The following is a 27,514-nucleotide window of genomic DNA, read 5'->3' on the forward strand; positions in this document are numbered from 1 at the left end:
CACAAATATCAATCTAACAAACACCTCATATGGTATTATTAATTTTCATTATACTATGAAAAGTAGAAATTGTTAGAAAAATGTGTGGTGTCTTTAAAGAATGTATCCCCACTCCACATAGATTAGCATCAACTATTAATATAAAATCAAAACGTTATATATGATTGCACCTGCAATTTTAATACTCAATAATAAGTCATATTAATTATTTTTAAATTAAAAAATTATTCATTTTAAAATATCCGCGCAATGCGCAGATACGTATACTAGTTGTCTTAATAAGTGATCTAGTTTTGTAAAAATTTGTACATTATTTTAATGAATACAACTTAAATTTATTTTTTTAGAGAAAAATATTTCTACTTAAAACACAAAACAACTCCAACAAAAGTTGTTGAATTTGAAGGATGAAAAAGTTTGTGAAACTCAAAAAATGATTTATAAGGTTCGAAGGCCTTATAATTATAAGTTCAAAACTAAAAAACCGATTCATGAAATTCAAATATACATACACAGGAATTATGATAAAACAATCTCATATTTTATCCGAGATTATGATCCTTATTCCACCAACAAAACGATCCTAAGTGGATACTTATTGTTAGGTTATAGAACTCTCCTACACGACAATATATGGTGTTACTTTTTAATTATTATTATTATTATTATTATTATTATATTAATATTAATATTAATATTAATATTATTATTATTATTATTTTTAGTACTCCTACATGACAATATAGTACTTAGTACTCTTACTATAAATGAGAAATAATATCATTTTGTTTTTTGTAAAAAAACTGTGCCAACCAGCTGACAATACTGATTAAGTTGAAGTTATTGAGTGTACCTTCAATGAAAGGGTAAGTGTATTTTCATCCGAAGGTTGTGAAATCAATCATTAATATCATAAATTTGAGTTTCAGAATATAATTTAGTTATTAATATTTATATAAGAATAAAATTCATGTGCAACACTTTCTTGAAATAAAGCCCTTTCCGTGTTTTATTAGTAAGGATGGAGAAAAGGTGTATAAAGTTTTCAAGAAGAGGAATATATATCATTTTTTTCGTGACAAGTTAGGAGGCTCGCTTTGAGATACTATGCGATAAGAATATGTCGTCAAGACAAGGTAAATTTTATAAAGTAATGATTAATAACAATACTATTATATGAGGTATAGTGTTGATCAGTAAAAAATGTTCATATTCAAAGATGGAGGTAGCATAAATGATGATTAAGAACGATTATATGGGACAAGATGAAAGTAACCTCTATGACGGACAAGATGAGAGAAGTGAGACTAAAATCGATCGTACACGTGGAAGGTTAGATGTCGTAGGAATTGTGAGAGGTAGAAATAGATTAAAGAAGAATTGGAGAGAGGTGATCGACACATGACATGACACAACTTCAGTTGATAGAAGAGATAACCTTAGATAAGAAGTTATCGAGGTGAGAATTAAGGTAGAAGGTTAGCACGGTTGTCGTACTCTAGTAGTATAATTTAGAAATCACTTAGTTTCTTTTATTTCTCCAATGTGTATTAATATTTATTGCTACACTTTGCTTGGTTTATACATTGCTATTTTGTTGTCTCTCTCGTTAATTTCTTACTTTGTTGTGCAAGTTACATTTCTTTTGAGCTGATAATCTATCGAAAACAGTCTCATTAAACTCAAAAAAAAAAACTGCTTAAAAAAGAGGAGCCATAAACAATTACTACAAATTTGCAGGTAAATGGTCACTTCACCAAATATTTTCTGTATATTTATTGCAGGGGTGGCTTAATAGAGCATAGACAAGTGAAAAAAAAATGTCCCAAAAAGCTTGATCTATCTCTACAGTATAATTTTCCGAGGAAGAGGTATCAATTGACTCGTATTAAATAAGGGTAACTCTGCCGCTGGCTTGAGGCCGGGTGCTGTGCAGAATTGTTGTAAACACATTCAGACAATATGAAAGTTCATTCTTCTTCTTTTTTCACACAAGTATTGCCATATGAATTAGTATTATGACAATTAAATTGCAGACAGATAAAACACACAAAATAAGCAGAAAAAAAAGAGATAGTTACAGAGAATTTAGTATTGATGTCAACTGTCTAATCCTCAAGAATTTGCTGTTTTTCAAATTCAGCAATGTCAGCAAGTGAGCTAAGATTGTTGTTTATTGTTTCATTGCTACTTCTGCACTGAAGCAATTGTTCCCTGAGATTCCGCACGAGCTCGTTAAGCCTTTGGATGTTCTTCTCCTGTGATAATATAATCTGCAAAGTAGGGTAAGGCTGCGTACATTAGACACTTGTAGTCCAGCCCTTCTGCAGACCTCGTGCACATAGCAAGAGCTTAGTGCACCAGGGGCTGCCCTGACTATTCAGATTAAACTTAGCAGCCCCCAGCGTATTGCAAATGATAAAAGAAACTTATTATGTAAAACTAGTGTTCGCACCAACCAAAATGTTAAGATGAAGATTTCACAGTATAAAATTTTTTGAACGACGGCTTTCAATAGGTCAATGTGGAACTAAACTAACTACTAACTAGTGGTGGTTAATAAAAGAAGACGAATAAAGAAGAGACAAGTGAATTTACAAAGAGATAAACATGTAACATTAGCTGTGAGAGACTGAGAGTTCACTTGTGGTCATTTAACAGTAACAACAAAGAGTCGACTGGTGCCCCGTGGTTAAGAAGGATTCAGTGCAGGGGAGGAAAAGAAAACTGGCCAGCTTTAAATTTGAAATACTAATATAGGCGAAGGGGAAACAAGATTGTAGCAGGTGGTCGACAAAACAAAAGACCAAGAAATCCATCTGGAGACTCCAACCTTTTGGGCAGACCGGAGCCTTTGAAACTCGGGATGATGGGACTTCCCCTCTACACTTGTCCATGTAAATATTAGACTTAGTGCGCTTGGGCAGAGCTCGAACTCGTGACCTAAGACACAAATCCCTCAACCTTTACCAATTGAACAGTCATTAAAAAGCAAGTTGAGCTGCCAGCAAAACTCTGGGTCAGTCAGAACTACTATCTCTCTTTGCTGACCTACAATTACTACCAATTATTTTAGTCCTTATCTGTCACAACTGTTACTACGGATTCTTTAATGCTTTTGTTGCTCATGTCATTCTCAAGAGGACTGTCCCTCCATTTGGAGGGAAGGTTGGGGGGGGGGGGGGGGGGGGGGGGGAGTTGTGGCCACAACAATCAAATATTGGTACAGTGTTAATTTTGCCTAACCTTACTAATTTCACATTCATGCGTCATTTATTCTAATTTTTTTTAATAATTGTGGTGTTTGGACCAGCTAGCGCACACCTCGACTAATTCCAGGAGATACTTGCCACCTCCCACCAACAACAAATAACATGTGACTCTATTCACCAAGGTTAGGACAAATAGGAAGAAATCACCAAGTACTTTTTTTTGTCTCTGCTAGAATTTGAACCTAAGACCTCATGCCTCATGGTTCTCAACCCAATAAATTCACCACTAGGCCACACCCTTGGGTGCGTCATTTGTTCTATTTACATATTAACATTTACATAGATTAGTGCAAAACCTTATAATATTTCTTTGATCTTCAAATATAATCTCAAAATTTTCTTTTTTATCTTATTTAAGAAATAGGAAAACTAAACACAATTACAATAGCATCTATAAGAATGAAGCATGTCAAATGAAAACTAGTTAAAATGGCATTATGAACACCAAGAACCAAATAAATCAAACTTTTTTGCGCCAAAACAGCCATGTATCTTTGAACCCAAGGGTGTGACCTAGTGGTTAATAAAATATGGGAGAACGATACGGCCTCGGGTTCAAATCCCATCAAAGACAAAAAAAACTAGGTGATCTCTTCTCATCTGCCCAAGCTTTGGTGAGCAGAGTTACATGGTAAACTGTGCTAGTGGGAGGTAGCGGATACCTAGAGATATTAGTCGAAATGCACGCAAGCTGACCTAGACACCACCGTCATTAAAAAAAGAACCAAGAATCTTTGTTGCAACACATAATTTTTGCTCTTGAAGGAAGCAAATTCATTTACTGTACTTCTATTGTTATATTTAGATGGTACTTTTTACAATCACTTTCTGGTCCATATGCTTTTGAGTTACTTTCCCCATCATACAAAGAGCACCTACGGGGATATGTAGATCTGGAATGGATTCAACCTGTCTGCATTTAAGCACCGCAGTCCTGTCTAGTTTGATATTAATTTCATTTGTCTAATGCTGGCTAAAATTGATATAGTTAGTCTCACTTAAACCTATTCTAATATAACATTGAATAATTTGATTCTAACCTTTTCCATGACAATTCCAAATATTCATATGGATAACATCTCGATTACAAGTTCTTCTTTCCCTCATATTTTATGTGGTCCTTTCTCTTGCTGGTAAAATTCTACGATTATAGCTAGGTAAAATTCAGTAATTGATCAACAAAATATCTCTCTTTAATCTAAATCTCCTGTAAGCCTTGTTGAAAAGCATCTTTAACATAATCAATTTGATTTAAGTCTTTACCCTCTTTTACTCAAGTGTGCTAATTTATATATTTTATTATCTCATTTATGTGTTTCTAACTTGTGCTACAAGTTTAATAACCGTGGCATCCAGGCTTGCACGATTAATTCTAGGGAATACCTAACACCTGACACCTTCCACCAGCAACAAGTGTTTAGGGGAGCGCGAAGCAAAGAAAAACGACAAGGTCCCGCTTCACATTTTAAGCAAAGTGCTTGCTTCATTGAAGTGAAGCACAATTTAAAACAAAAATAAATAAGACAAAATATATAAGCAGAAATTCATATTAAAAACTAAAAAAGGTTCCCTTTTAGTTGTCTTGTCACAAAAGAGATAAACAATTGTTTTCCTATTCGTCTCACTAACTTCTTTTCTCATATTTTCATGCTGGGTCAGCCATTTTTAATTTCGGATAAGATTTACGAAAAATAATCAACATTATATTTTTATCACTATTAAGAAAAAAATCAACAACACTTTAGTCATTGTTAAGAAACAAAACAATTCAGCAATATATATTTTATCACTGCGAGGAAAAAAAAAATCAGCAACATATAATTTAAATAATCAAAGCTAAACAGGGCAAAGGAAAACAGAGTAACGGACAGGGTAGTAAAAAAGAAGAAAAATCCTAGGTAGAAGAAAAGAGAAAAAGTACTAGAAGGTACCTTGAACCCGTGAACTCTGCATTTAGAAAGTTTTATTTTTTTGACAATTTCTTTTTGTTCATTTATTTGTTACCAGTGTCTACTTCTGAAAGTTTCTCAGAAATTTCAAAGATATAAGCAGAAGAAGAGATGACCACCTTGAAGTTAGAAAATCGAGTTAAGTGCAACTTTTTTCTGTTTAACACTGTTGTGTATGAGCTATTTTGATTATTTTAGCAAGGCCCAAATATCATGTTATGTTTTAGGGAATTGCTGGTATAGAGAAGAGCCTTATTTCAATTCAACAGCTATTCTGTCATTTAGAAACAATTTTTTTTATTTCCTAGATCTATAAAGTTCTTCTGGGGGAGACAAGTTCTAGAAGGAAACTAGCTTCTTTCAAGGCCCTACGAGATTATGACCAATAACGATGGGTAAAATACGAGATTGAAAATGTTAAACATTTAATGCATATTTGTATTAAAAGTACGGAGTTCGCTGCTTTATAGAAAATAATGATAAAAAAACAAAAACAAAGGATCTTCCTTGTAAAATTGTCTGGAAATTATTAGCAGACAAGAAGTGAGTAAAATGAAAATCACGGGAAACCAAGATTCAAATTCCAGCAGATAAAAAATACGCTATAGGTGATTTCTTCTCATCTGTCTGGACAAAGTTCTGCAGTATTTGTGCTAGCAGGTACTCACAGGAAAAAAGTCGAGGTGCGTGTATGCTGCTTGAACATCATAATAATCAACAACAAGAAAAAAAATTGTCTGGAGTTCGAAAGCCCTTAAAAAGGTGAGTTTTTTTAGAAAAAAGTTGTTGGACTCAGGAAGAAAATAGTACAGTAGATAGTTTGTCCATGAGATTTAACATAGTTGGTCGTTGCTATACATTGGTCTGTTGTAAGGTAAAGCTGATGCAAGCCCCAAGGCGTCCATTGTGGCTAGCACATAATTTGCCCCATGCTTCACAGAATTAGGCATTCACCTTTTGCCTTCTATTAACAGGCATTAGCGACTCTACGCCTTTCAGATGAGACTCAAGCTTTATTACAGTGTGTGTTTGGTATGTAGGTTCCAATTTTTCTCATGTTCGGTTGGTCAAAATTTTAGGAGAACATTTTCTCTAGGAAAATAAGTTCCTTAAAAATGAGAAAAATAACTTCCTTAGTGGAAGTAGGGAAAATAAGTTTCACATGTGTCATTCTACATCGATTGTGTCCTCTCCACCATCCGGTACACCTCATCACCACCCCACCCCTCTAGCCCCCACCCCCAGCGCCTTAGATTTTGTCTAGTTTATATACAAATACTTTTAGGATAATATTTTTTGCTTAGGGTACCAAACACAAGAAAATAAGTAAGAAACCCACTTTATTTTCCCGGATAACATTTTCCAAGAATTTATTTTTCATGGAAATATTTTACATCGTACCGATCACACCCATAGTCATTTCTTTTTATCCTTGCCCACATAACAGATTTCATCTAATTTTCTCGGAAAAAATTAGTCATTTCTTTTTTCCCCTTAAAGGTTCTGATTAATGAGGGATAGTTTTTGTCATATTAAAAGGCCAAAGCATGCTACAAGATTCATTGTTCTCCCCCTCTCTTACCCTCAAAGCCTCGATCAATAAATTTGGTTGGCAGTTCGTGCTATACTGTTACTGTTTCTCCTGCTGTGTTTTTCTATTGTTTCTTTTTTGCTATTGCAATGTCTCAAGATAACGAAGTGACAATGCAAAACAAGTACAGAAGAAATCCACAATACAGAGATTCGACAAGTAAAATGAAGGAGACAAATATATGAATTTCTTATCTGCTTACTTTTTCCAAGTTCTTTCTCTAATTCTAACAAATACTCTTCTTCCATATAAATAGAATGTCTTGTAAGGCATACACCTCATGCCTTGAGACATAGGTCTCGCCTCATAGCAAGGAAAACGAATTGCCTTGCATTTTTTGCCTTTTAGAATGTTGATTCAAGGATCTCAATAGTAGGAATTAGAAACCCCAAGGGGATAAGATTTGATGCAGAAAGTGCCTAAAGGAAAACTTTGAGCCTCATGTTGTTTCCACGGGGGAAATTATAGCAAAAATACACCCTAAGATTTAATGGATACCTATTAATGCACATGGGATATTATAGTGAGAAACATCCTACTACAATTTGAGTGACTTTAAAAAGGCATGGCACCCTCTAAAACGTCACCTAGCTCCCCTCCAAAGATTGTTTGGAGAAATTTCTATGTTGGGAGGAGGTTTAGAAAAGATTCATGAAAGAGAGGCTACAAAACTGGAAGGGAACTTGTAAGACTAAAAACAATTGATGCAATACATGCCATAAAAGGTATCACGCGCTAGCCCTATTCTAGTTTCAAGTCTTCCCTCGTTTAGTCCTTACAATCCTCTTTCCTTTAATTATGCACTTTCAGGCCCAAAAATGTGTAACCTTAGTACTTGGGTATTTATTCTTGATTGGCCACATCCATTGGCTAAAGCTTCATAAGATTTGAAACTTATGCTCCTTTGATACAGCTCAAAGGTAGATAGACTACTTAAAGCCAACATGAAGGATTTGGGACTTCATGGAACTAAGAGCCTGTTTGATTGGCTTTTGGCTTTTGACTTAAAAGCCTTCTAACTTATGGTTTTGGCTTACGTTTATCATTTTAGCTTAAAACTAAGTGCTTGTAAGCACTTCTTAAATTTATCCAAACACTCCAAAATGCTTTAAAAGAACTTAAAATAAGTCAATCCATATAGGCTCCAACTCTATGATTAATGAGAAGTTTACAGATAATGATTTTTTAAAAATGAAGTAAGATGTTATATATAGCTGGCATCAACAAGATGCAATGATTAAAAAACTAGAGCAGTTTACAGATATTTAACCTTCATAACATATATTGCATGGTTTAAAAGTATCTTTATACAAGTCCACACGATGACATCCACGAAAACTGAGGCACACTTCATTCCACGAAAACTGAGGCACACTTCATTCAAAGCGAGATAACAGAAAACTTTAAAGTGTAAAGCAAGTCGTGAGCAATGCAACAATAAGGCCAAAATAAACCGACTATGTGTATGATTGAGTCTATCCAAGAATTTCATGGCATTTGAGGTGCTTGAAGCATCGCAATTTGGTAAGAGATAAGTTGGAAGTTGGTTTTTATTCTTCACTCTCCTATTAGATAACTTGGTTCACTCCATTCTTGGAGATGAGAAGGATCCAAGGGAAAGACTATAGTATCTCCAGCCAAAGGAAAGAATAACATGGAAGTAACTGGTTGGACAACAATATGTGAAGGTATCAAATAGTAAGCTATGTTGCCGGACTCTTCAAAAATGCCTTCGGGTGTGTGTTGGATCCTCCAAAAATAGTGCATTTTTCAAGGATCCGACACGATTTGACAGTATATTTGGAGAATCTGAGCAACGTAGATCGTAAGTACAATTCCGTTCATAATCTCATCTTACACAAATCAAATGATCCTCAAGGATCTCAGATTTTATCTCTGACCAACCAACTCCTAATCGCATTACTAACTCTACCCCTGTAGACTCCATATCTCATCTTGTTGCTATGACTTTTTGCAAGTTTAAAACCTCAGTAAGATGCAGAATCCCTTTAATTTTTATACTTGTAATTAATGCAGAATCTTGAAATAAAGTATCAAAGTGCAAAGGACTTTAAAATCAACCTAGAGAAGAAACGATGGAAAAACTAAAAAATCAAGATGCAAGAGGTCAAAGAGTGCCTTAAAATTAGCCAATGCCTATTATGTCACTTTTTCACTAAGAAACTGCCAGAGAACCATCAGGTGCACATTTAATGATGTAAATATGCATCAGCAAGATACAATGACTTATTTAAATACCCATATTCCGAGGTCATTTATTAACCATAAGCAAGAAAAAAACTCTAAGCAATTCATTTACAATATCATACAATATGCAACTAAAGCATGATCACATGATTACCTTCTCTTTAACAGCTTCTTCTCTCTTTGAGATCTGCTGCTGCTTCTGAGATATACTAGGACTTGGTTCGACATCACTCACCAGCTGCTGCTTCCATTCAAATTGAGATGTGATTATGAGTACAATCAACAGAAAAACAAGCAGCATTGGTCTTGACATCATTACAAACTGCTCTCACACAACCTGCCAGCAAATCCCACAAACGAAACAAAACACATATTATCATCAACAACTGGATCATCTTTAAAAAAATCATAACAGAACCCACCTTCACTATAATCTAGCTAAAATAAGGCAGTAATGTCCTCATTTATATGTTATTCAATAGATTATTGTAGTGCCTTCACTTATTCAATTATTAATGTGCTCCCAAACCTACAAGTTTACATCATAAAAGCTGATTTTTGGCAATTCATATGAACCTAAAGAGAAAAAAAAACCCAATTACAGTGCTCCATACTAAAATTCCAAGTAGCAAAGCATTTACAAAAAGGATAGAATTTACAGAAAATCAGTAACCCTGTTATAGCAAGTAGACCTTATCTTTCTTTTTATTATTTTTTAATTTCAAATTCCACACATTTCCAAGAGAACCTAGATAGAGGGTACATAAATTAACCCAAAAAAAATTAGAATGCTCCATGACTAAAATCACAAGTAACAGAACAGTTTAAAACATGGAAAGAATCTCAAAAAGAACCAGTTGTAGCAACAAAGAACTAATCATTTTCTCTTTTAGTTTGAAATTTCCTAGATACCCAAATGGAGAATACAGAAATTAACCAAATAACTTAGAATGCTTCATTACTAAAAACCCAAATAACAGAACAATCTACAACAGGGATAGAATCTTTAGGGGAAAAAAAACCCAGTAGCCTTATTGTAACAACAAACAACTGATCTTTTTCAGTTTTAACTTGAGATTCCACAAACTTCCTAGACACCCAAATGGAGACTACAGAAATTAGCCAAGTAACTTAAGGATACTCCATTACTAAAAAAACCAAGTGAAAACACTGTGTAAAACATGGGTAGAACCTCAAAAAAGCCAGTTATAGCAATCAAAAAACTCATCTTTTTCACTTCTAATTTGAAATTCCATAAATTCCCTAGAGACCCAAATGGAGAATACAGAAATTAACCAAATAACTTAGAATGCTCCATGACCAAAAAAACCCAAGTGAAAAAACAGTCCAAAACATGGATACAATCTCAAAGAAAGCCAGTTGTAGAAACAAAGAACTGATCTTTTCACCTCTATTTTGAAGTTCCACAAATTTCCTAGAAACCCAAATGAAGAATACAGAAATTAACCAAATAACTTAGGATACACCATAACTAAAAAACCCAAGTGAAAAAAACAGTTTAAAACATGGATACAATCTCAAAAAATTCAGTTGCAGCAAGTAAAAAACTGATCTTTTTCCACTTTTAAAATGAAATTCCACAAATTTCCCAAATACCCAAATGGAGAATACAGAAAAATTGACCAAATAACTTACAAGATCTAAGCTTGAAGTGGAGTTCAACTAACCATAGGTCCTGTAATTGTGAAGAACAAAAAGGGTCTTCTTGGATTACACTCTTTGTTTCTTTTTTCTATTTTTTTTTTTTTTTTTTTTGAGTTTGATGTTGAACTTCTGGGAGTTTCAAACTGCTTCCACTGAGAACAATTCAAATAGTGAAATTGAGATTTGAGAGCAAAAATGATAGATTATGAATTTATGATGATGGTTAATTTGGAGAATTATTGGGGAAAATTCAACTGCAGCTAACTACTCTTTTTATTACAAGTTTGAGAGAAAAGATTTTTGGAAATTACAATAAGGTTACCATAAGTTTCATAAAAGATAATTTTGGCACAACTTTCTTTTTCCTTTCCGATAAAAGGCTACTCTCATGCAATAGCTCCCAAACCACATAGCAAAGGTAAGATGTACTATGCAAGCACTGCGCAATCAAACTCGATCCAGAAGACAAATCTCTTGTTTTTGCTAGCAAGATGTTTCAAACTTGAGTCCTCCAACATGAAAGTCTTCTTTTTCCTTTTTTTGTCTTGCTAGGAGTGGTTAGGCTCGACCTTATCTTGTTACACTACCTTTTATTCACTCTTCATATTTTAAATTTGGAATTTATCTTCGATAATACTTGCAAGAGTTTCATGTCAATATAGAGAATAGTTTGAAAATCAAAAGTAGATTTTTTGCTTTAACTGCAACGATATTTGTACTAGACAAAATAAGAAGCACTCTTTCTTTCACCTTCCCTTACATAGAGTAATTGTTTCTATTAAACAAAAAGAAATATGACTCAACATTTCATATACTAAATTGTGGACAAAATCAATATTTAAAATAGGAGGAAGTTTGGGAGAGGATAAAAAACGCATCAGTATTGTAAACACGAGACTGTTAATACTCCAAGTGAAATAACAAGAAGACTTTAAATCGCGGCCTAAAGATAAAGGACTTGTATGTATCTTGTCTAGTATACATAATCACCATCTTGGCACCAAACAAGCTGAGAATTTATGCTTACAAAGTTAGGCATTTCAAACTTGGGTCTTGATATTCATCTTCATTTAATTTATTTCATAGTCATTTGTTTGTCAAGATGAGCTATGTTACAATGAATAATGTTGTAACATATTTTCCCAGAAAGGACTATTATAACCATCCTCTGAATGATCAGAGGCAGATTCAGAATTTTAAAATAATGGAGGCACTACTGATTCTGTGGCTACAAACCGAAGTCTACACACAAGGATCATTTGTACACCCTGTATCAGTCAGTGCAGCTATCAGACCATTGTGATTTGTGAATGTGGGTACCAATCAAAATATATAACTCATATTAAAGATATATACACATCTTTTTTAAATATATATATATATATATATATATTTCCGAAGCACGAGATTCAACCTACTCTAAGGGTAGGTCCGCCTCTGACTATAACTAGATCATCATCAAAGCGTCATATGATCTGAACATGCCAAGTTGGTTGACAAACCCGAGGACAAAACCAGATGCACAAAACAAGAAAGCACAAAAATATGGTAATGTAACTTGAACTTCCCTTTGGCAAGTCCAGATAAGGATTTCTTTCTAAGGGCTCACAAAACACGCCTTCCCAACATGTGAACCAGAGTTGAAATTGTTCCTGCAAAAAATAATGAACAACCGCCGCGCATATTATATAGCTACATATCTTTACAAATTACAAGGTATTATACAACAATGTAAAATTAAAGACACCAAAACCTTAAGTTCTATTACTATTATACAACTCTACAAAATTTACAAGGTGTCATCCTGTACATTGCTGGTAAAGTACAGATCTTGGACATAAGCAGAGCCTACTTAAAATGCATCAAAAGCAGAATCAACTTTCTCTGAGCTGCCACTCTAAATACTACAAAAGACATCTATGCTGGCGTGAGATTAGCTTCAGCTGGAGTAATGCCATTTTACTTGTTGTGGAACTCCGAACAAACAAAGAAACACGACCAGTAACATCAAGGAAACGAGAAGTAGAGGTATCGGCGATTGCTTCATCCTTTTAACTGGAATTATGTTAATCAACTGTCTACTGATGCCCCGAGCATGGATATTCTTCTTAATGGCTTCATGCGGTTCAGACCTCTCTACTCCACGGGCTACTTTTTCCGTTTGTAGTTTTAGTCTTCGATTTGCAGTGCCCTGGAAAGGCAGCCTATTAGACATCAGATTTTGGGCTTCCTGAGACGTTGGCGACTTTGTAGAGGATTCAAGCTTCCTAGTGATTGTTGGCAACAGATTGTGTTTTGCCTTGTATGAAGAATCATCTAGCTTAATGATATCATCTTTCATTATATCAGCAAAACAATCCTCTTCATCACAATCCTGGAATTTGATACAGCAAAACATTAGGACCAGAAAGTTTGACATCTTTTTTAAAAAAAAAATAATATTTTTTAAAAGTTTGATATGTTTGACCTCAAGAGTACTAAGTCATCAAATTTGGAGAATAGAGATAAACAGAAAGAACAGCTTAGAGATAACTCGAAGGAGCTGACTGCTCTATCACCTCATCCTACTTCTAAAGATAAAGAAAGAAAGAAACGGAATGCCCCTACGAAACTGAGGAAATGCCAATGTCATGGCGAAGGACGGCTATTGAGTTACACTTTAACAGATTCAGTTTCATAATCATATAGTGGAAAAAGAAGACAAAAAATATTGAGACAAAGTTGTTAATTGATTTAACAGCATACTGTTCCTCAAGAAACTGTCTTAAAATATGTAAACCAACAAACATAAAGGCTGACACTAGTTAAAAGCCGAGCTGTATAGAAGAGAGGCAGAAGCAGAACCTTCCAGTAACTAGAGGAATGATGCTGAGGCAACTCTTTATTCAGCTTATCGGATTCTGATCCAGATTCAATCTGCTCGACCGAATGAGAACTAAAACTGCTACTAGCCTCTTTCGAACAACACTCCGCTCCATTTATCAAGCCGCCCAAACCATTCAACTGTACTGCCCTAGACAAATCAACGGTGTCATTAGTTACAGCCAGATGATTCCTTTGATTTCCTGGGGTGTCATTCAAATGAAACTCGTTATTCTTCCGTAGGCGGCAAACAACCATTGAATCCTGTACAAGACATGGAAATAGAACATTAGAATAACTTGCTTCATGTAGAAAATGACATATTTCAACCAACTGCAACAAACACATTGTTTTCATTGAGCAAATAATATTGCAACACAATCTGTACAATACTAGACTCCAACGTTTGCAGTAAGTGGATGAATTCTTGAAACATCATGTGAGGTCCTTGATCAATGTTAACATAGACATGTAATATCTAGCAATTAATGATTAACAACAGTAATCCCTGATTTATCTATGATGCTTGCTATTCTTCTACCACTTGAATGCTTTGAAATAAAGCTCAACAATCCAGTAGCAAATATATTTAATCTTTCGTCAATCATGTTTTAAATAAAGTTACCAGATTAAACCAATTGATCAGTCTATAAATTAAGCTAAGTGCAGCCCCGAGTTCCTTTCTCACTTCAGAGAAAATATATCATTATGCTCTGACCTGCTAACACAAGTAAAATAATAGTTGTCATGTTATTTTCCAGATGGCATAATAAAGAAGATAACGCCAAAACCAAGAACTACATGACGAACCATGCTAGAACGTTCACTTCCCTAAGTGACTGACTTATTAGCCAATCATTCAGTATCAAAAGCCCAAAAGAAACTATTAATGCTACAACAAAAATCGTGAGAAGTAGGTGGCTTCACAGTATTTCTAGCTCAGAAAAGGATAACGGTTCAAGCCTTGTTACCTGATAATGAGGGTTACCCGTCATGCAATATTCATGCATTATCCACTGTGTTCTCTGTCCTTTAGGTGCCCGACCAATGTGGAACACCAGGGTTCTCTTTGTGCCAATTATATTAGTACCAGACTTCACATTACGTTCTTTTCCTGTGGCCTTCCAGTAACCAGACTCGGTTGCCCTTTTACTCTGTGAGCCATTTGGGTACTTCCTTCCACGAGGAGAGAAGAAGAACCACTCATTATCAGACTGAACAATGGATTTACCTGGTAACATGCAAATGAATGAAATGATCAATTGATGCATCAGACAGATAGGCAAGAATGATGCCAAGAAAATTACTAAGAAACACAGCCGTCTAAATAGTTATATTGAAGCAAAGGAAGCATGACGACTTCCAACTACCCTTCAGTACATTTGTTAATGACATTCACTCAAGAAGCTTTAGTGTCAAACTTAAGCAAAACTTGTGTAAAAAGAAATTGTGATAATGGCAAAATTTTGGTACAATATAGTTTATGATGACCCATCTCTAGCCATACCGCTGTACATGCACAAAGACCATCAACACATGGGTCCTTATCTGGAGTCGGCAATGGCATAGACATGCTCATTCACTATTATCCCATTCAGCATTTATGACCTTACTTATAACTTGGCAAGAACATTTTAAGGTATTTAAGATCCTCCCATCCTTGAGTATTCCCCATGAAGAAGCACGGATGGAATCTTCCTTTTAGAAGATTGTTTAAAGGTTGGGAGATTGAGAGGGTGGCTGATATTATGAACAGAAGAGAGGATTTTCATGGAGTCAGCAACTCCGAAGATTCTTTGGAATGGAATGGAAGCAACTACCAAAAGTTCAGTCAGCTCTGCCTATCATTATTTGTCAGAACTAATTACACTGGTTCAGTGTGGCCTTGGAAAACTATCTGGAAAATCAAAGCTCCATTCAAAGTGATATGTATCACTTGGTTGGTGGCTAAGAAAGCATGTTTGACACACGAGAACCTACAGAAAAGGGGGATTCAGTTGACCTCCAGATGTTTGTTTTTTTTGTCAGGTGGAGGCAGAAAATAGCAGCCATCTTTTTCCTTCACTGTAAGCTCACAAGTGTCTTTTTTTTTGAGGAACATAAGTTCACTGGTATCTTATGGCAATTGTTCTTGTATTTTGCTAGGGTCAAATGGGTCATGCCTGGAGATACAAAGGATCTTCTATGGAGTTGAAAGAGTGCAGCAGGTAGTATCAGACAGAAGAAGTGGTGGAAGGTTGTTCCAGCTAGCATATGATGGACTGTATGGAATGAAAGAAATGCTAGGAGCTTTGAAGACAACTCATGCTTCTTAAAGAAAACCAAGACGAAGTGTTTTTTTCCTTACTCTTCTGGTGTAAAGAATATTATGTAGAGGATGCAGATAGTATTTTTGAATTTTTTGAATCCTTATGAGATAAACAAGGCCTTTTGTAATTGTAAATGTTGGATACCAGTAGCACCTTGATGCTGATGAATATACATGTTACCTTTCTCAAAAATAATCTAAGGAAGAAGTTAGAATGTGGAGGAGCAGTTGGTGGATTTTGAATTATCATATAGGACAGAGAACAAAGGGGATAAATTGTCACCAATTATGCAATTATTCTTGTGGTTCGAATTGAACAATTGACCAAAACAGCATTCACATCTCTCCTTGATCTCATTATCTTCTATGAATAATTCTTGAGGACTGTCTTTATACAATTCACTTGGTTTAAGTGCTTACTGTGCTTCTCTCTCAATCGTTTTAGTTTTAAACATTTCTCTCTCTTTGTCCTTTTAACATTTTGTACAAATCATCTGGGCTTCTCTCTAGCTTTACCAATAGCCTCTTTACCTTCCCTCTTATCTCTCTTATATTCTTCAAAGGCTTCATCATCTTTTGTTTTTGGTAACTTTCTATAGTTTTCTTCTTTCAGTTCTAGTAACTCTTTGCACCTCATCATTCCACCACCAAGATTCTTGCAATCATAGTTTTTCTTGAAAAGCTAATTGGTTAACGCCCTTTAATGCCCACCATCAAATGCTTTGTATCTCTTCTTACTATGCACACACGCTTTACCTCCAAGACCATCAACCAGTGTTTGGTGGTCATGGCTTCTCTTCGTATAACCTTACAGTCCTTACATGTGGTTTTATCACAACTTCTAGTAAGAGTTAAGTCATTTGACTATAGTTTATGGTGCCAAATTTACCAATGAGGATAGAAGTTGTATATATCTTTACTTTTATACATATATTTTAAATATCTTTCAACAATAACATACCCAGTGTAATCCCACAAATGGAGTCTAGAGAGTAGAGTGTATGCAAATTTTACCCCTACCTCGTAGAGCTATTGTTGCTGATAGACCCTCAGATTAGAAAGCATAGCAAAGCATTTCGAAAAATGGAAGCAAAACAACAACAAAATAATGCAAAAAGAAGAGTAGAAAACAACATACGGATGAAAGAACAATAGCGACAATGAAATGATCCAACAACCGAAGCAAAAAAGCACAGGTGACAATCAAAATCGAAAGACAAAGAAACTTTGAGAATAGTGCTAATACTACTGGTAAGAAAGTAGGTACATGTATGACCACCAAGCCTATCCTACAGAAAAGCGAGAGAACGTTCAACTACCAATTCTCTCCTAATCCACGCCCAGCAAACCGTCCTATTTAAAATCATGTCCCCGATAATCACAAGATGCAAGAGAACACTCAACTTCCAACAAACATTTTAACCTAATCTGTGACTACGACTACCAAGTCCTCCTATCTAAGTTCATGTACCCGGTAAGCACATGATGCAAGAGTATACTCAACTAACAACTAATATTCTACCTTACCCGACCTCGTAGAGCTATTGTTTCTGATAGACCCTCAGATTAGAAAGCATAGCAAAGCATTTCGAAAAATGGAATACAAAAATGGAAGCAAAACAACAACGAAATAATGCAAAAAGAAGAGTAGAAAACAACATACGGATGAAAGAACAATAGCGACAATGAAATGATGCAACAACCGAAGCAAAAAAGCACAGGTGACAATCGAAATCCCACAAGTAAATCCGACCTCCAAACCTTCCTATTTAAGGTCATGTCTTTCGTAAGTTGGGAGTAAGCTCAAGATGGCCATATACAATAACACATATTAACACTACAACAACAACATTGACAGTGTAATCCCACAAGTAAAGCCTGGTGACGATAAGATGTACACAAACCTTACCCGTACATAGGCAATAACCCATATTAACACAAGTGAATGAAAAAGGCAAAAAAAAAAAAAGAAAAAAAAAAGGGAAAGTGAGTACCTGGGAGATCCCAAGGCTCATGTTTCCAAATCTCAACTTCAGAAATAACTTCAACACATTTATCAGAGCCTTCAACCTTTTTCTTCAAGTAATAGGATATGAGTTCTTCATCAGTTGGACAAAATCTAAACCCAGGAAACATAGTTGAAGCTGTAGCTACTGAAATCTCTACGCCATTACTATTACTAATTTTACTTTTCTCAACTATTTCTCCATTTTTCTTCTCACTGCTACAACCTAACAAATCTTCATCTTCCATAGCACCAAACAAAAAGTTTTTTTTCTTCTCACTGCTACAACCTAACAAATCTTCATCTTCCATAACACCAAACAAAAACTTTTTCTCCAATTTCTTCAGCCCTTTGTGTGTTGTCTTGAAATTAGGAAAACTTTAGAAGTTTGTATAAACCACTTTGTCTTGTTAAAAAATAAATATTAAAAAAAATGAGAAAAAACAAAAATGGTTCCGTATCTTTGATAAAATAAGTTAAAGCCCGTGGAAAAGAGGAAGTTATTCGGATAGTAAAAATACTATCACTTGTATTTTTGATCTCCACTATATATTTATTATTATATAAACTATGATAGTTAGATTTAATCGAAATTGTAAAATAGAAAATACTTGACAAAAACTCATACTCAAAAGTATACGTTAAAGTTTATGCGACTTTTTTATTTTATAATTTATGCTATAATTTCTTTTTATGGTATATTTCTTGTGTTTGGTATAATTATGACTAAACTTAAAAATTAGAATCATTTGTTGAAATATATAAAAGAAAATATAATGTTTTTCTAATCTGGCAATAATTGTCGTTATCTTTCGCCTATTCATCAAAAAGTCCAAGCTAACCACGCTATTTCAATCAAATCAACTTTTTGACTTCAATTTTATAGTAGACTCTAAAGAATCAATGATCATATAATTCCATCGAATACGATAAAATATCTAAAATATAAATTAAAAAAAATGTTGAAGTAATACTTAAAAAATAATTACTTTCGGTTAGAAAAGATAAAAATAGTGAGTGAGTCAGCTGCTTTTTTTCCTTTTTTTAGGGCAAGACATCTTCACGTGGGAAATGGAGTGCAACTTGTATGTGATTTGTGTATTAATGGAGTTGCCTTTCTTCATCACATGGGGGACCATATCCTTACTTTTTCCTCCCTTTTTTAAGGTAAAAAAAGGAAGAAAGAGGCACAAAAAAATAGAGGATATTATTTAGTATCTCGTATTTACGTAGGATATGAAAATATCACACCTCAAGGGGTGTAATGCAGACCGTCTACCTAATTAGTGATTGTTTCCAACTCAAACCTCAAGGGGTGTAATGCAGACCGTCTACCTAATTAGTGATTGTTTCCAACTCAAACCTCAGGGGGTGTAATGCAGACCGTCTACCTAATTAGTGATTGTTTCCAACTCACACCTAAGGGGGTGTAATGCAGACCGTCTACCTAATTAGTGACTGTTTCCACGACTCAAACTTGTAATCCGGTGCAAACTTCATAAGCATTAAGATAAAGACCTCATATGTCAATCCTACTAAAATGCTTCAAATTCATTAGTCTTGAAACTAATTTATTTCAAAATAAGAGTTCAATGGTACCAAAACATCATGAACAAAGTTTAGGTGAAGCAATGTATGCCTACACCTTTGCCAAAACAAGAAGTTCTCAACAACTATGAGATCCCTTTGTGAAAACCAAAAAAGTAAGGCAAATTCATAAGGCATTTGAGACACTATCTAGTCTAGATAGATAGTGAGAAGAGTTTGGATAGCCGCCTATTTCCCTGTTTCTTTTTCCTCTCTCTTCAGCTTCGAGATGCTTGAGAAGACAACATCCCATTCTTGTTTCTGAGTTTCAGGAACCATGCTGCCATCAACAAAAGGTTTCCACGTATCTTCATTAGAATCAGTCTGAACCCAGCTCACACTCTCTGGCGGATTGGCAAACTCGAAGTGGAAATGAGCAACCTTCTTTGTTTTCGAGCCACTCTTCTGTTTTTTGCTTTGCGGAGTCTCAAATGGCTGCAAAAGAAATTGTACCATTAAAACACGCAAGAAAATGTATGTTTCTTTGAAGCAAAGGGAAGACTAATACAAACATAAAAGTGATAGGTTATAACTAATGTTTTGATTCACTAATTGTAGCATCACTGCCACTGCCAGTGTTTCCCTTCTTGTGTTTGCCGCCCATTTACAGGAAATAAAATACCTTATTTTTTGACCGAAATTTACCCCTGAAAACTGGTTCATAGTAGTTCTACAGACTAGCTATTTTCACTTTGTAAGACATTTATATCTTTGTCACATTCCAGCCACCATTTCACTATTTATCCTTGTACTATATCTATCATCTACATTCTAATAATTTCAATAGACAAGAAACTTGTAGAATAACAGCTTATCATTTGTTCATAATCAAAAGACAACAATCTTTGCATCTATTGAAGACGGCAAACAATTAAAAATCCTTCATGCTCTAGTTTTTGAAATAATTCTAATTCAAACTCCAATATTAAAAGTAAAAACTAGAGAAAATAACCACATTTTCAGATGCATTTGCTATATAACGCACAACAACCAACAACAATAACAACATCATACCTAGTGTAATCCCACAAGTGGTGTTTTGGGAGGGTAGAATAAACACATACCTTACTCCTACCTCCTGAGAGGTAAAGATATTTTTTCAGAAAGACCCTCGCCTCAAGTAACACATATCAACGCATTTTCAAAAATACAAACAAAAAACACAGATGAAAGGCATATATAAAACATAATAAGAGAAATAATTACATAGCATTCGGAAATCATGATGAGTAAAATATAAACCTAGATTTATTTTGTTAAATAGAGGATAAAAGAGGAAAAATAATCTAAATGTAGCACATTTTTAGTCCAATACTATATGCATATGTAGTTTAGAGACAAAATTTTTACCTTATCAACATGGTAGATTTTTGTTTCAAACTTCCATTCCCCCGGCAACAAGCTTGGCCTCTCAACATTCAGCTGATGCACCGGCACAACCATCTCAGCCGCCAATGCGGTCTTCTGCATCTCCAGAGTAGTCCCCGCCAGAGCCGGAGTCAGATTGGGCCCCTTTCCGCCGTTGTTCGGTTGAGCGCCGATGTAGGTTCCGGACTGTAACAACGGATCCGTCTGTAAGGAGCCATCCTGGAATTCACCATCGGTAACGGTTACCAGCGGGATGGATGAGACGGCGGCGTCTTCAGTCATCGTATGGGGTTATTAGGGTGGGGAAGCGTTGAAAGAGTCAATAGAGAGAAGAATATTAATTGAATAATGGGAAATGACAGACAGTATATTTCTGATTGTACTTTTTAAGTAAAGTTTCATAAACTATAAATAACATTCCTTTTTAAATCTAGAAACATATTTCATTTTGTTTCTAGAAGTACAACCCCCCACCCCTAAGTAGTCGAGTAATCTGGCAGCATGTGATTGGTCAATTTTTAATTATCTTTTTATAATTTTAAATAATTTAGACATTTTTTACAGTTATACATTATTTTATTGAAGATAAAACAAAAACTAAATATATGTCGACTCTTTTTCTAGTGTAAACTCGATGTCGTCGTCATCTGCAAGAATTGGTCTATCAGAAACAATCTCTATACCTTCAAAAGGTAGGGGTAAGCGTGCGTACACACCACCCTCCGCAGATCCCAGTCGTGGGATTACACTAGGTACGTTGTTGTGTCATTTCTTATCTAACGCCCACAAAGGACCGTTTGTGGTACTCGTATCACATTTTATCTCTAGGTCAATGACCACCATAGATAGACCTGTCGACTTCTCATAAAAAATTCACATTAATCTTCATAATAAGAGCATAACCTTCATTGAAGATATGCAAGCATAAATCCATTGTTCTCACTCTTGTGATGTCCCCAAGTCTACGTTCTATAACTCTCATGGTTCCATCACATGACTCACAAGTTCGATGATATGAAGATCCGTACAACTTTGAATATCTCCTTTATTTTTGTAAATTGGAATAAATGTACTCTTTCTTCACTCCTCAAGCATCCTACACTTGTTAGTATAACATTAAATAGCTTGGTAAGTCATCATACTTCAACCTCTCCAAAGATACTTCCAAACTTTATTGGGATACCATTCAAACTGTGGGGTTTTTTAGTCCTCATTTTTTTCATTGTCTCAATTACCTTTGTCGGCCTAATTCTACAAGTGTAGCCTAAAATCTGTATCGTGCACAAAGGTATGGAGATACAAAAGGTTAATCTTGTAGTTCGATTTGAACAATTGTTCAAAACAACAGTCATGCCTCTCATTGATCTCATTATCTTCTATCAATAAATTCTTAAGGACTATCTTTAATACATTTTCACTTGGTTTAAGTGCTTACTGTGCTTCTCTCTCAAACGTTCTAGTTTATAAACATTTCTCCCTCTGTCATTTAACATTGTGTACAAGTCATCTAGGGCTTCTCTCCAACTTTACTAATAGCCTCCCTACCTTCCCTCTTAACTCTCTTATACTCTTCAAAGGTTTCATTATCTTTTGTTTTTGGCAACTTTTTACAGCATTCTACTATTAGTTCTAGTAAATCTTTGCAGTTTGCACTTCATCATTCCACCACTAAGATTCTTGCAATCATAGTTTTTCTTGAAAGGCTAATTAGTACACGCCCTTTAATGCCCACCATCAAATTCTTCATAATTCTTCTCACTCTACATTCACGTTTTACCTATGTTTGGTGGTCATGGCACCTATTGGTATAACCTTACCGTCATTACATGTGGTTCTATCACAACTTCTAGTAAGGGTTAAGTCCATTTGACTATTGTTTATGGTGCCAAATTTATCAATGAGGATAAAAATTGATATATATCTTACTCTTATAAGTAAATTTTAAATATCATTCAATAACAACATACCAGTGTAAACCTTCAAGTAAAGTATAACGAGAGTAGAGTGTACACAGATCTTACCCTTACCTAGTAGAGATAGAGAGGTTGTTTCTAATAGAAAACCTCATAGAGATAGAGAGGTTGTTTCTGGTAGAAACTCAAACTAGAAAGCATAGCAAAGTACTTCGAAAAAGGGAATACAGAAATGGAAGCAATAACAATGAAATAATATGAAAAGAAAAGTAGAAAGCAACATACAAAAGAAAGAACAATAGCGACAATGAAATGATGCGATAACCGAAGCAGAAAAGCACTAGTGATAATTGAAATCGAAGGCAATAAACTACGACAATAATGCTGATACTACTAGTAAGAATGTAGATACATATACAACCACAAAGCCTATCTCGCACAAAAGCGAGAGAACGTTCAACTACCAACTAACCTTCTATCCTCATCCACGACCAGCAAACCTTCTTATTTAAGGCCATGTCCCCAATAAGCAATAAGCACAAGATGCAAGAGAATGTTCAACTACCCACTAACCTTCTATCCCAATTCATGACCAACAAACACTCCCATTGAAGGTGATGTTCCCACTAAGCACAAGATGCAAGCACTAAATCCTAATCCATAACCACTAAATCCTTCTATCTAAGGTCATGTCCACATTAAGCACAAGATGCTACAATATGCTTCACTACCAACTAACCTTCCAACCAAATTTGCGACCTTCAAACCCTCTTATCTAAGGTCATGTCATCAGTAATTTCAAGATGCATCATGTACTTGTAAAAGTTAAAAGTGATCATTTACAATAACACATATTAACACTACTACAACATACCTAGTATAATCCCGCAAGTAAAGTTTGGTGAAGGTAAGATGTAGCCCGACCGTACCCGTACAGAGGCTAAAAAAAAAAGGGGAAGCGAGGACCTGTAAGATCTCAAAGGATAATAAATCTCTATATTCCAATTCTCAACCCTTCTTCCTCAAGTAATCTGGTACGAGTTCCTCAACCGTCAGACAAAATCGAAACCCAGGAGACATAGTAGAAGCTGTAGGTACTGAAAAATCTCTACATTCTTCTCACCACCATTACTACAACTAATTTTACTTCTCTCATCTATATCTCCATTTTTCTTAGAACCTAATATATCTCCATTTTCCATCACTGAAAAAAATCCAATTTCTTCAGCACTTTGTGTTGTCTAGAAAAAATCAAAGAAAAGTTGAGAAGTTCGTATAAACTACTTGTTCGGAAAAAAAAAAAAAGATGAGAAAACAACAAAATGATACCTTAACTTTGTTTTTAGGTACAAAGTAGTCCCTTTTAAGTCTTTAACATTTTTATTCATTTTATAAGTTTGAAATATTAATTAAATAATGATGATTATTAGATTTAATCGAAACTGTGATATATAAAATATTTGATGCAAAGAAAATATTTAATGAGAACTCATATTTGGATTTATAATATTTGTCGTTCTTTTTGGTCTATTTCTAAAGTATAGTGTAAATTTCTTGGATACGTCTTTTCGATCTATTTTTGGTGTGTAGTACAGTATTATTTTTATATCGTGATTTTTTACGAAAATTTTTAGTGTTTTTGGTTAATTTAGACACAATAAGTTTGAGAGAATCCCTATAAATTAGCTAAGGATTAAAATGAAATTACACTACGATCAAAACTACACCAACAATAAATCAACCTATATGAGTGATCTAAGTATCTACACAAATGTAATATAATTAATAATTAGGAAAGAAAAAAAACAAAACTAATGGATAAAAATATCTTGTATTCACGCAGATTTAAAGGACACACCTCAAGGGGTGGTATGTGGACCGCCTACATAATTAATGATTGCTTCCTCGACTCAAACATGTATTCTGGTGCAAACTTCACAAGAATTAAGATAAAGACCTCATATGTCAATCCCATACTAAAATGCTTCAAAATTATTGGTCTTGAAACTAATTTATTTCAAAATAAGAGTTCAATGGTACCAAAACATCATGATTCATGAATAAAGTTTAGGTGAAAGCAATGTATGCCTACCTTTACCAAAACAAGAAGTTCTCAACATCTATGAGATTCCTTTGTGAAAACCAAAAAAAGTAAGGCAAATTCATATGCCATTTGACACACTATCTCGTCTAGATAGATAGTGATAAGAGCTCAAATAGCCGCCTATTTCCCAGTTGGTTTTTCCTCTCTCTTCAGCTTCGAGACGCTTGAGAAGACAGCATCCCATTCGTGTTTCTGGGTTTCAGGAACCATACTGCCATCAACAAAAGGTTTCCACGTATCTTCATTAGAATCAGTCAGAACCCAACTCACACTTTCTGGAGGATTGGCAGAGCCGAAGTGGAAAGGATTAACCTTCTTTGTTTTTGAGCCACTCTTCTGTTTTTTGCTTTGCGGAGTCTCAGATGGCTACAAAAGAAATTGTACTATTAAAACAGGCAAGAAGATGTATGTTTCTTTGAAGCAAAGGGAAGACTAATACAAACATAGAAGTGTTCGGTTATAACTAATGTTTTGATTCACTAATTGTAGCATCACTGCCACTGCCAATGTTTCCATTCTTAAGCTTCCCGCCTATTTAAAGGAAATAAAGCACCTTATACTTTGACCGAAATTTACCCCCCAAAAAATTGGTTCATAATAGTACTGCAGACTAGCTATTTTTCACTTTATAAGACGTTTATATCTTTGTCACATTCCAACCACCATTTCACTATTTATCCTTCTACTATATCTATCATATACATTCTAATAAATTCAATAGACGAGAAACTTATAGAATAACAGCTTATCATTTGTTCATAATCAAAACACAACAGTCTCTGCTTCTATTGAACACGACAAACAATTAAAACTCCTTCATGCTCTAGTTTCTAAAATAAGTTCTAATTCAAACTCTAATATTAAAAGTAAAAACTAGAGAAAATAACCACATTTTCAGATGCATTTGCTATATAACCAACAACAACATACCCAGTGAAGTGGTGTTTTGGGAGGGTAGAATAAACACATACCTTACTCCTACCTCCTAAGAGGTAAAAAGGTTATTTCAGAAAGACCCTCGCCTCAAGTAACACATATCAACGCATTTTCAAAAATACAAACACAAAACACAGAAGAAAGGCATATATACACTTAATAAAAGATATAATTACATTGCATTCGGAAATAATGATGATTAAAATATACACCTAGATTTATTTTGTTAAATAGAGGTTAAAAGAGGAAAAATAATCCAAATGTAGCACAAGTTAAGTCCAACACTATATGAATATGTAGTTTAGAGACAGAATTTTTACCCTATCAACATGGCAGATTTTTGTTTCAAACTTCCACTTCCCCGGCAACAAGCTTGGCCTCTCAACATTCACCTGATGCACCGGCATAACCACTTCAGCCGCCAACGCGGTCTTCTGCATCTCTAGTGTAGTCCCCACCAGCGCCAGAGTCAGATTGGGCCCCTTTCCTTTATTTAGCAGTACGTCGTTGTTCGGTTCAGCGCTGATGTAGCTTTCGAACTGTAACAGCGGATCCGTTTGTAAGGAGCCATGCTGGAATTCACCATCGGTAACGGTTGCCAGCGGGATGGATGAGACAGCGGCGGCTTCACTCATTGTATGGGGTTATTAGGGCGGGGAACCATTGAAAGAGTCAATAGAGAGAAGAATATCAATTGAATAATTGGAAATGACAGTATATTTCTAATTGTAGTTTTAAGTAAATTTTCAAAAACAATAAATAACATTCCTTTTTAAATGTAGAAACATATTTCATTTTGCTTCTAGAAGTACAACTCCCCCCACCCCCTAAGTAGACAAGTGATCTGGCAATATGTGATTGGTCAATTTTTCATTATCTTTTTATGATTTTAAATAATTTAGACATATTTTTTACAGTTATGCATTATTTTATTGAAGATAAAACGAAAACTAAATATATGTCGACTCTTTTTCTATTGAAAACTCGACGTCGACGTCATCCTCATCTGCAAGAATGGGTCTATCAAAAACAATCTATATACCTTCACAAAGTAGGGATAAGCGTGTGTACATACCACCCTCCGCAGATCCCAATAGTGGGATTACACTGGGTATGTTGTTGTGTCATTTCTTAGCTAACACCCACAAAGGACCGTTTGTGGTACTCGTATCACATTTTTCCCTTGGTCAATGACCACTATAGATAGACATGTCGTCTTCTCACGAAAAATTTACATTAATCTTCATAATAAGAACATAACCTTCATTGAAGATATGCAAGCATAAATCCATTGTTCTCACTTTTGTGATGTCCCCAAGTCTACGTCTTATAACTCTCATGGTTCCATCACATGACTCACAAGTTCGATGACATAAAGATCCGTACAACTTTGAATATCTCATTTATTTTCGTTAATTGGAATAAATGTACTCTTTCTTCACTCCTCAAGCATCCTACAATTGTTAGTATAGCATTAAATAGCTTGGTAAGTCATCAGACTTTAACCTCTCCAAAGACACCTCCAAACTTTATTGGGATACCATTCAAACTGTGGGCTTTTAGTCCTCGTGTTTTTCATGGTCTAATTTACCTTTGTCGGCCTAATTCTACAAGTGTAGCTAAAATATCTATCGTGCACAAAGGTATAGAGATACAAAGGTTAATCTTGTAGTTCGAATTGAACAATTGATCAAAACAACATTCACGTCTCTCCTTGATCTTATTATCTTCTATTAATAAATTCTT

General features: G+C 34.9%; 3 protein-coding genes across 4 annotated transcripts; all 3 read right to left on the bottom strand.

The window, feature by feature from the left end:
• Positions 1 to 1,957: 1,957 nt before the first annotated feature.
• LOC125844687 (uncharacterized) lies at positions 1,958 to 11,004 on the bottom strand. 2 transcript variants are annotated; one of them, XM_049524006.1, is made up of 3 exons: positions 10,677 to 11,004; positions 9,175 to 9,357; positions 1,958 to 2,273 (listed from the first exon to the last, which is right to left on the bottom strand). In XM_049524006.1, exons 2-3 carry the CDS (start codon positions 9,334 to 9,336, stop codon positions 2,109 to 2,111), a joined length of 327 nt encoding a protein of 108 aa, XP_049379963.1. In that variant the 5' UTR covers positions 9,337 to 9,357; positions 10,677 to 11,004; the 3' UTR covers positions 1,958 to 2,108. The 2 variants fall into 2 exon arrangements, with proteins under 2 accessions (XP_049379963.1, XP_049379964.1); XM_049524007.1 differs by having other exon boundaries at positions 10,709 to 10,964.
• A 1,345-nt stretch (positions 11,005 to 12,349) lies between these two features.
• On the bottom strand, positions 12,350 to 18,266 carry LOC125844686 (NAC domain-containing protein 40-like). The gene is made up of 5 exons (XM_049524004.1): positions 18,150 to 18,266; positions 17,850 to 18,086; positions 14,519 to 14,778; positions 13,530 to 13,811; positions 12,350 to 13,059 (listed from the first exon to the last, which is right to left on the bottom strand). Exons 1-5 carry the CDS (start codon positions 18,169 to 18,171, stop codon positions 12,625 to 12,627), a joined length of 1,236 nt encoding a protein of 411 aa, XP_049379961.1. The 5' UTR covers positions 18,172 to 18,266; the 3' UTR covers positions 12,350 to 12,624.
• A 1,364-nt stretch (positions 18,267 to 19,630) lies between these two features.
• Positions 19,631 to 26,403, bottom strand: LOC125844566 (uncharacterized). Its single transcript, XM_049523875.1, has 2 exons — positions 26,089 to 26,403; positions 19,631 to 19,882 (listed from the first exon to the last, which is right to left on the bottom strand). The coding sequence occupies exons 1-2, from the start codon at positions 26,401 to 26,403 to the stop codon at positions 19,637 to 19,639; spliced, it is 561 nt and encodes a 186-aa protein (XP_049379832.1). The 3' UTR covers positions 19,631 to 19,636.
• Between the last annotated feature and the right edge of the window lie 1,111 nt (positions 26,404 to 27,514).

This window comes from Solanum stenotomum, chromosome 11 (genome assembly GCF_019186545.1).
Source record: "Solanum stenotomum isolate F172 chromosome 11, ASM1918654v1, whole genome shotgun sequence".
NCBI lineage: Eukaryota > Viridiplantae > Streptophyta > Magnoliopsida > Solanales > Solanaceae > Solanum > Solanum stenotomum.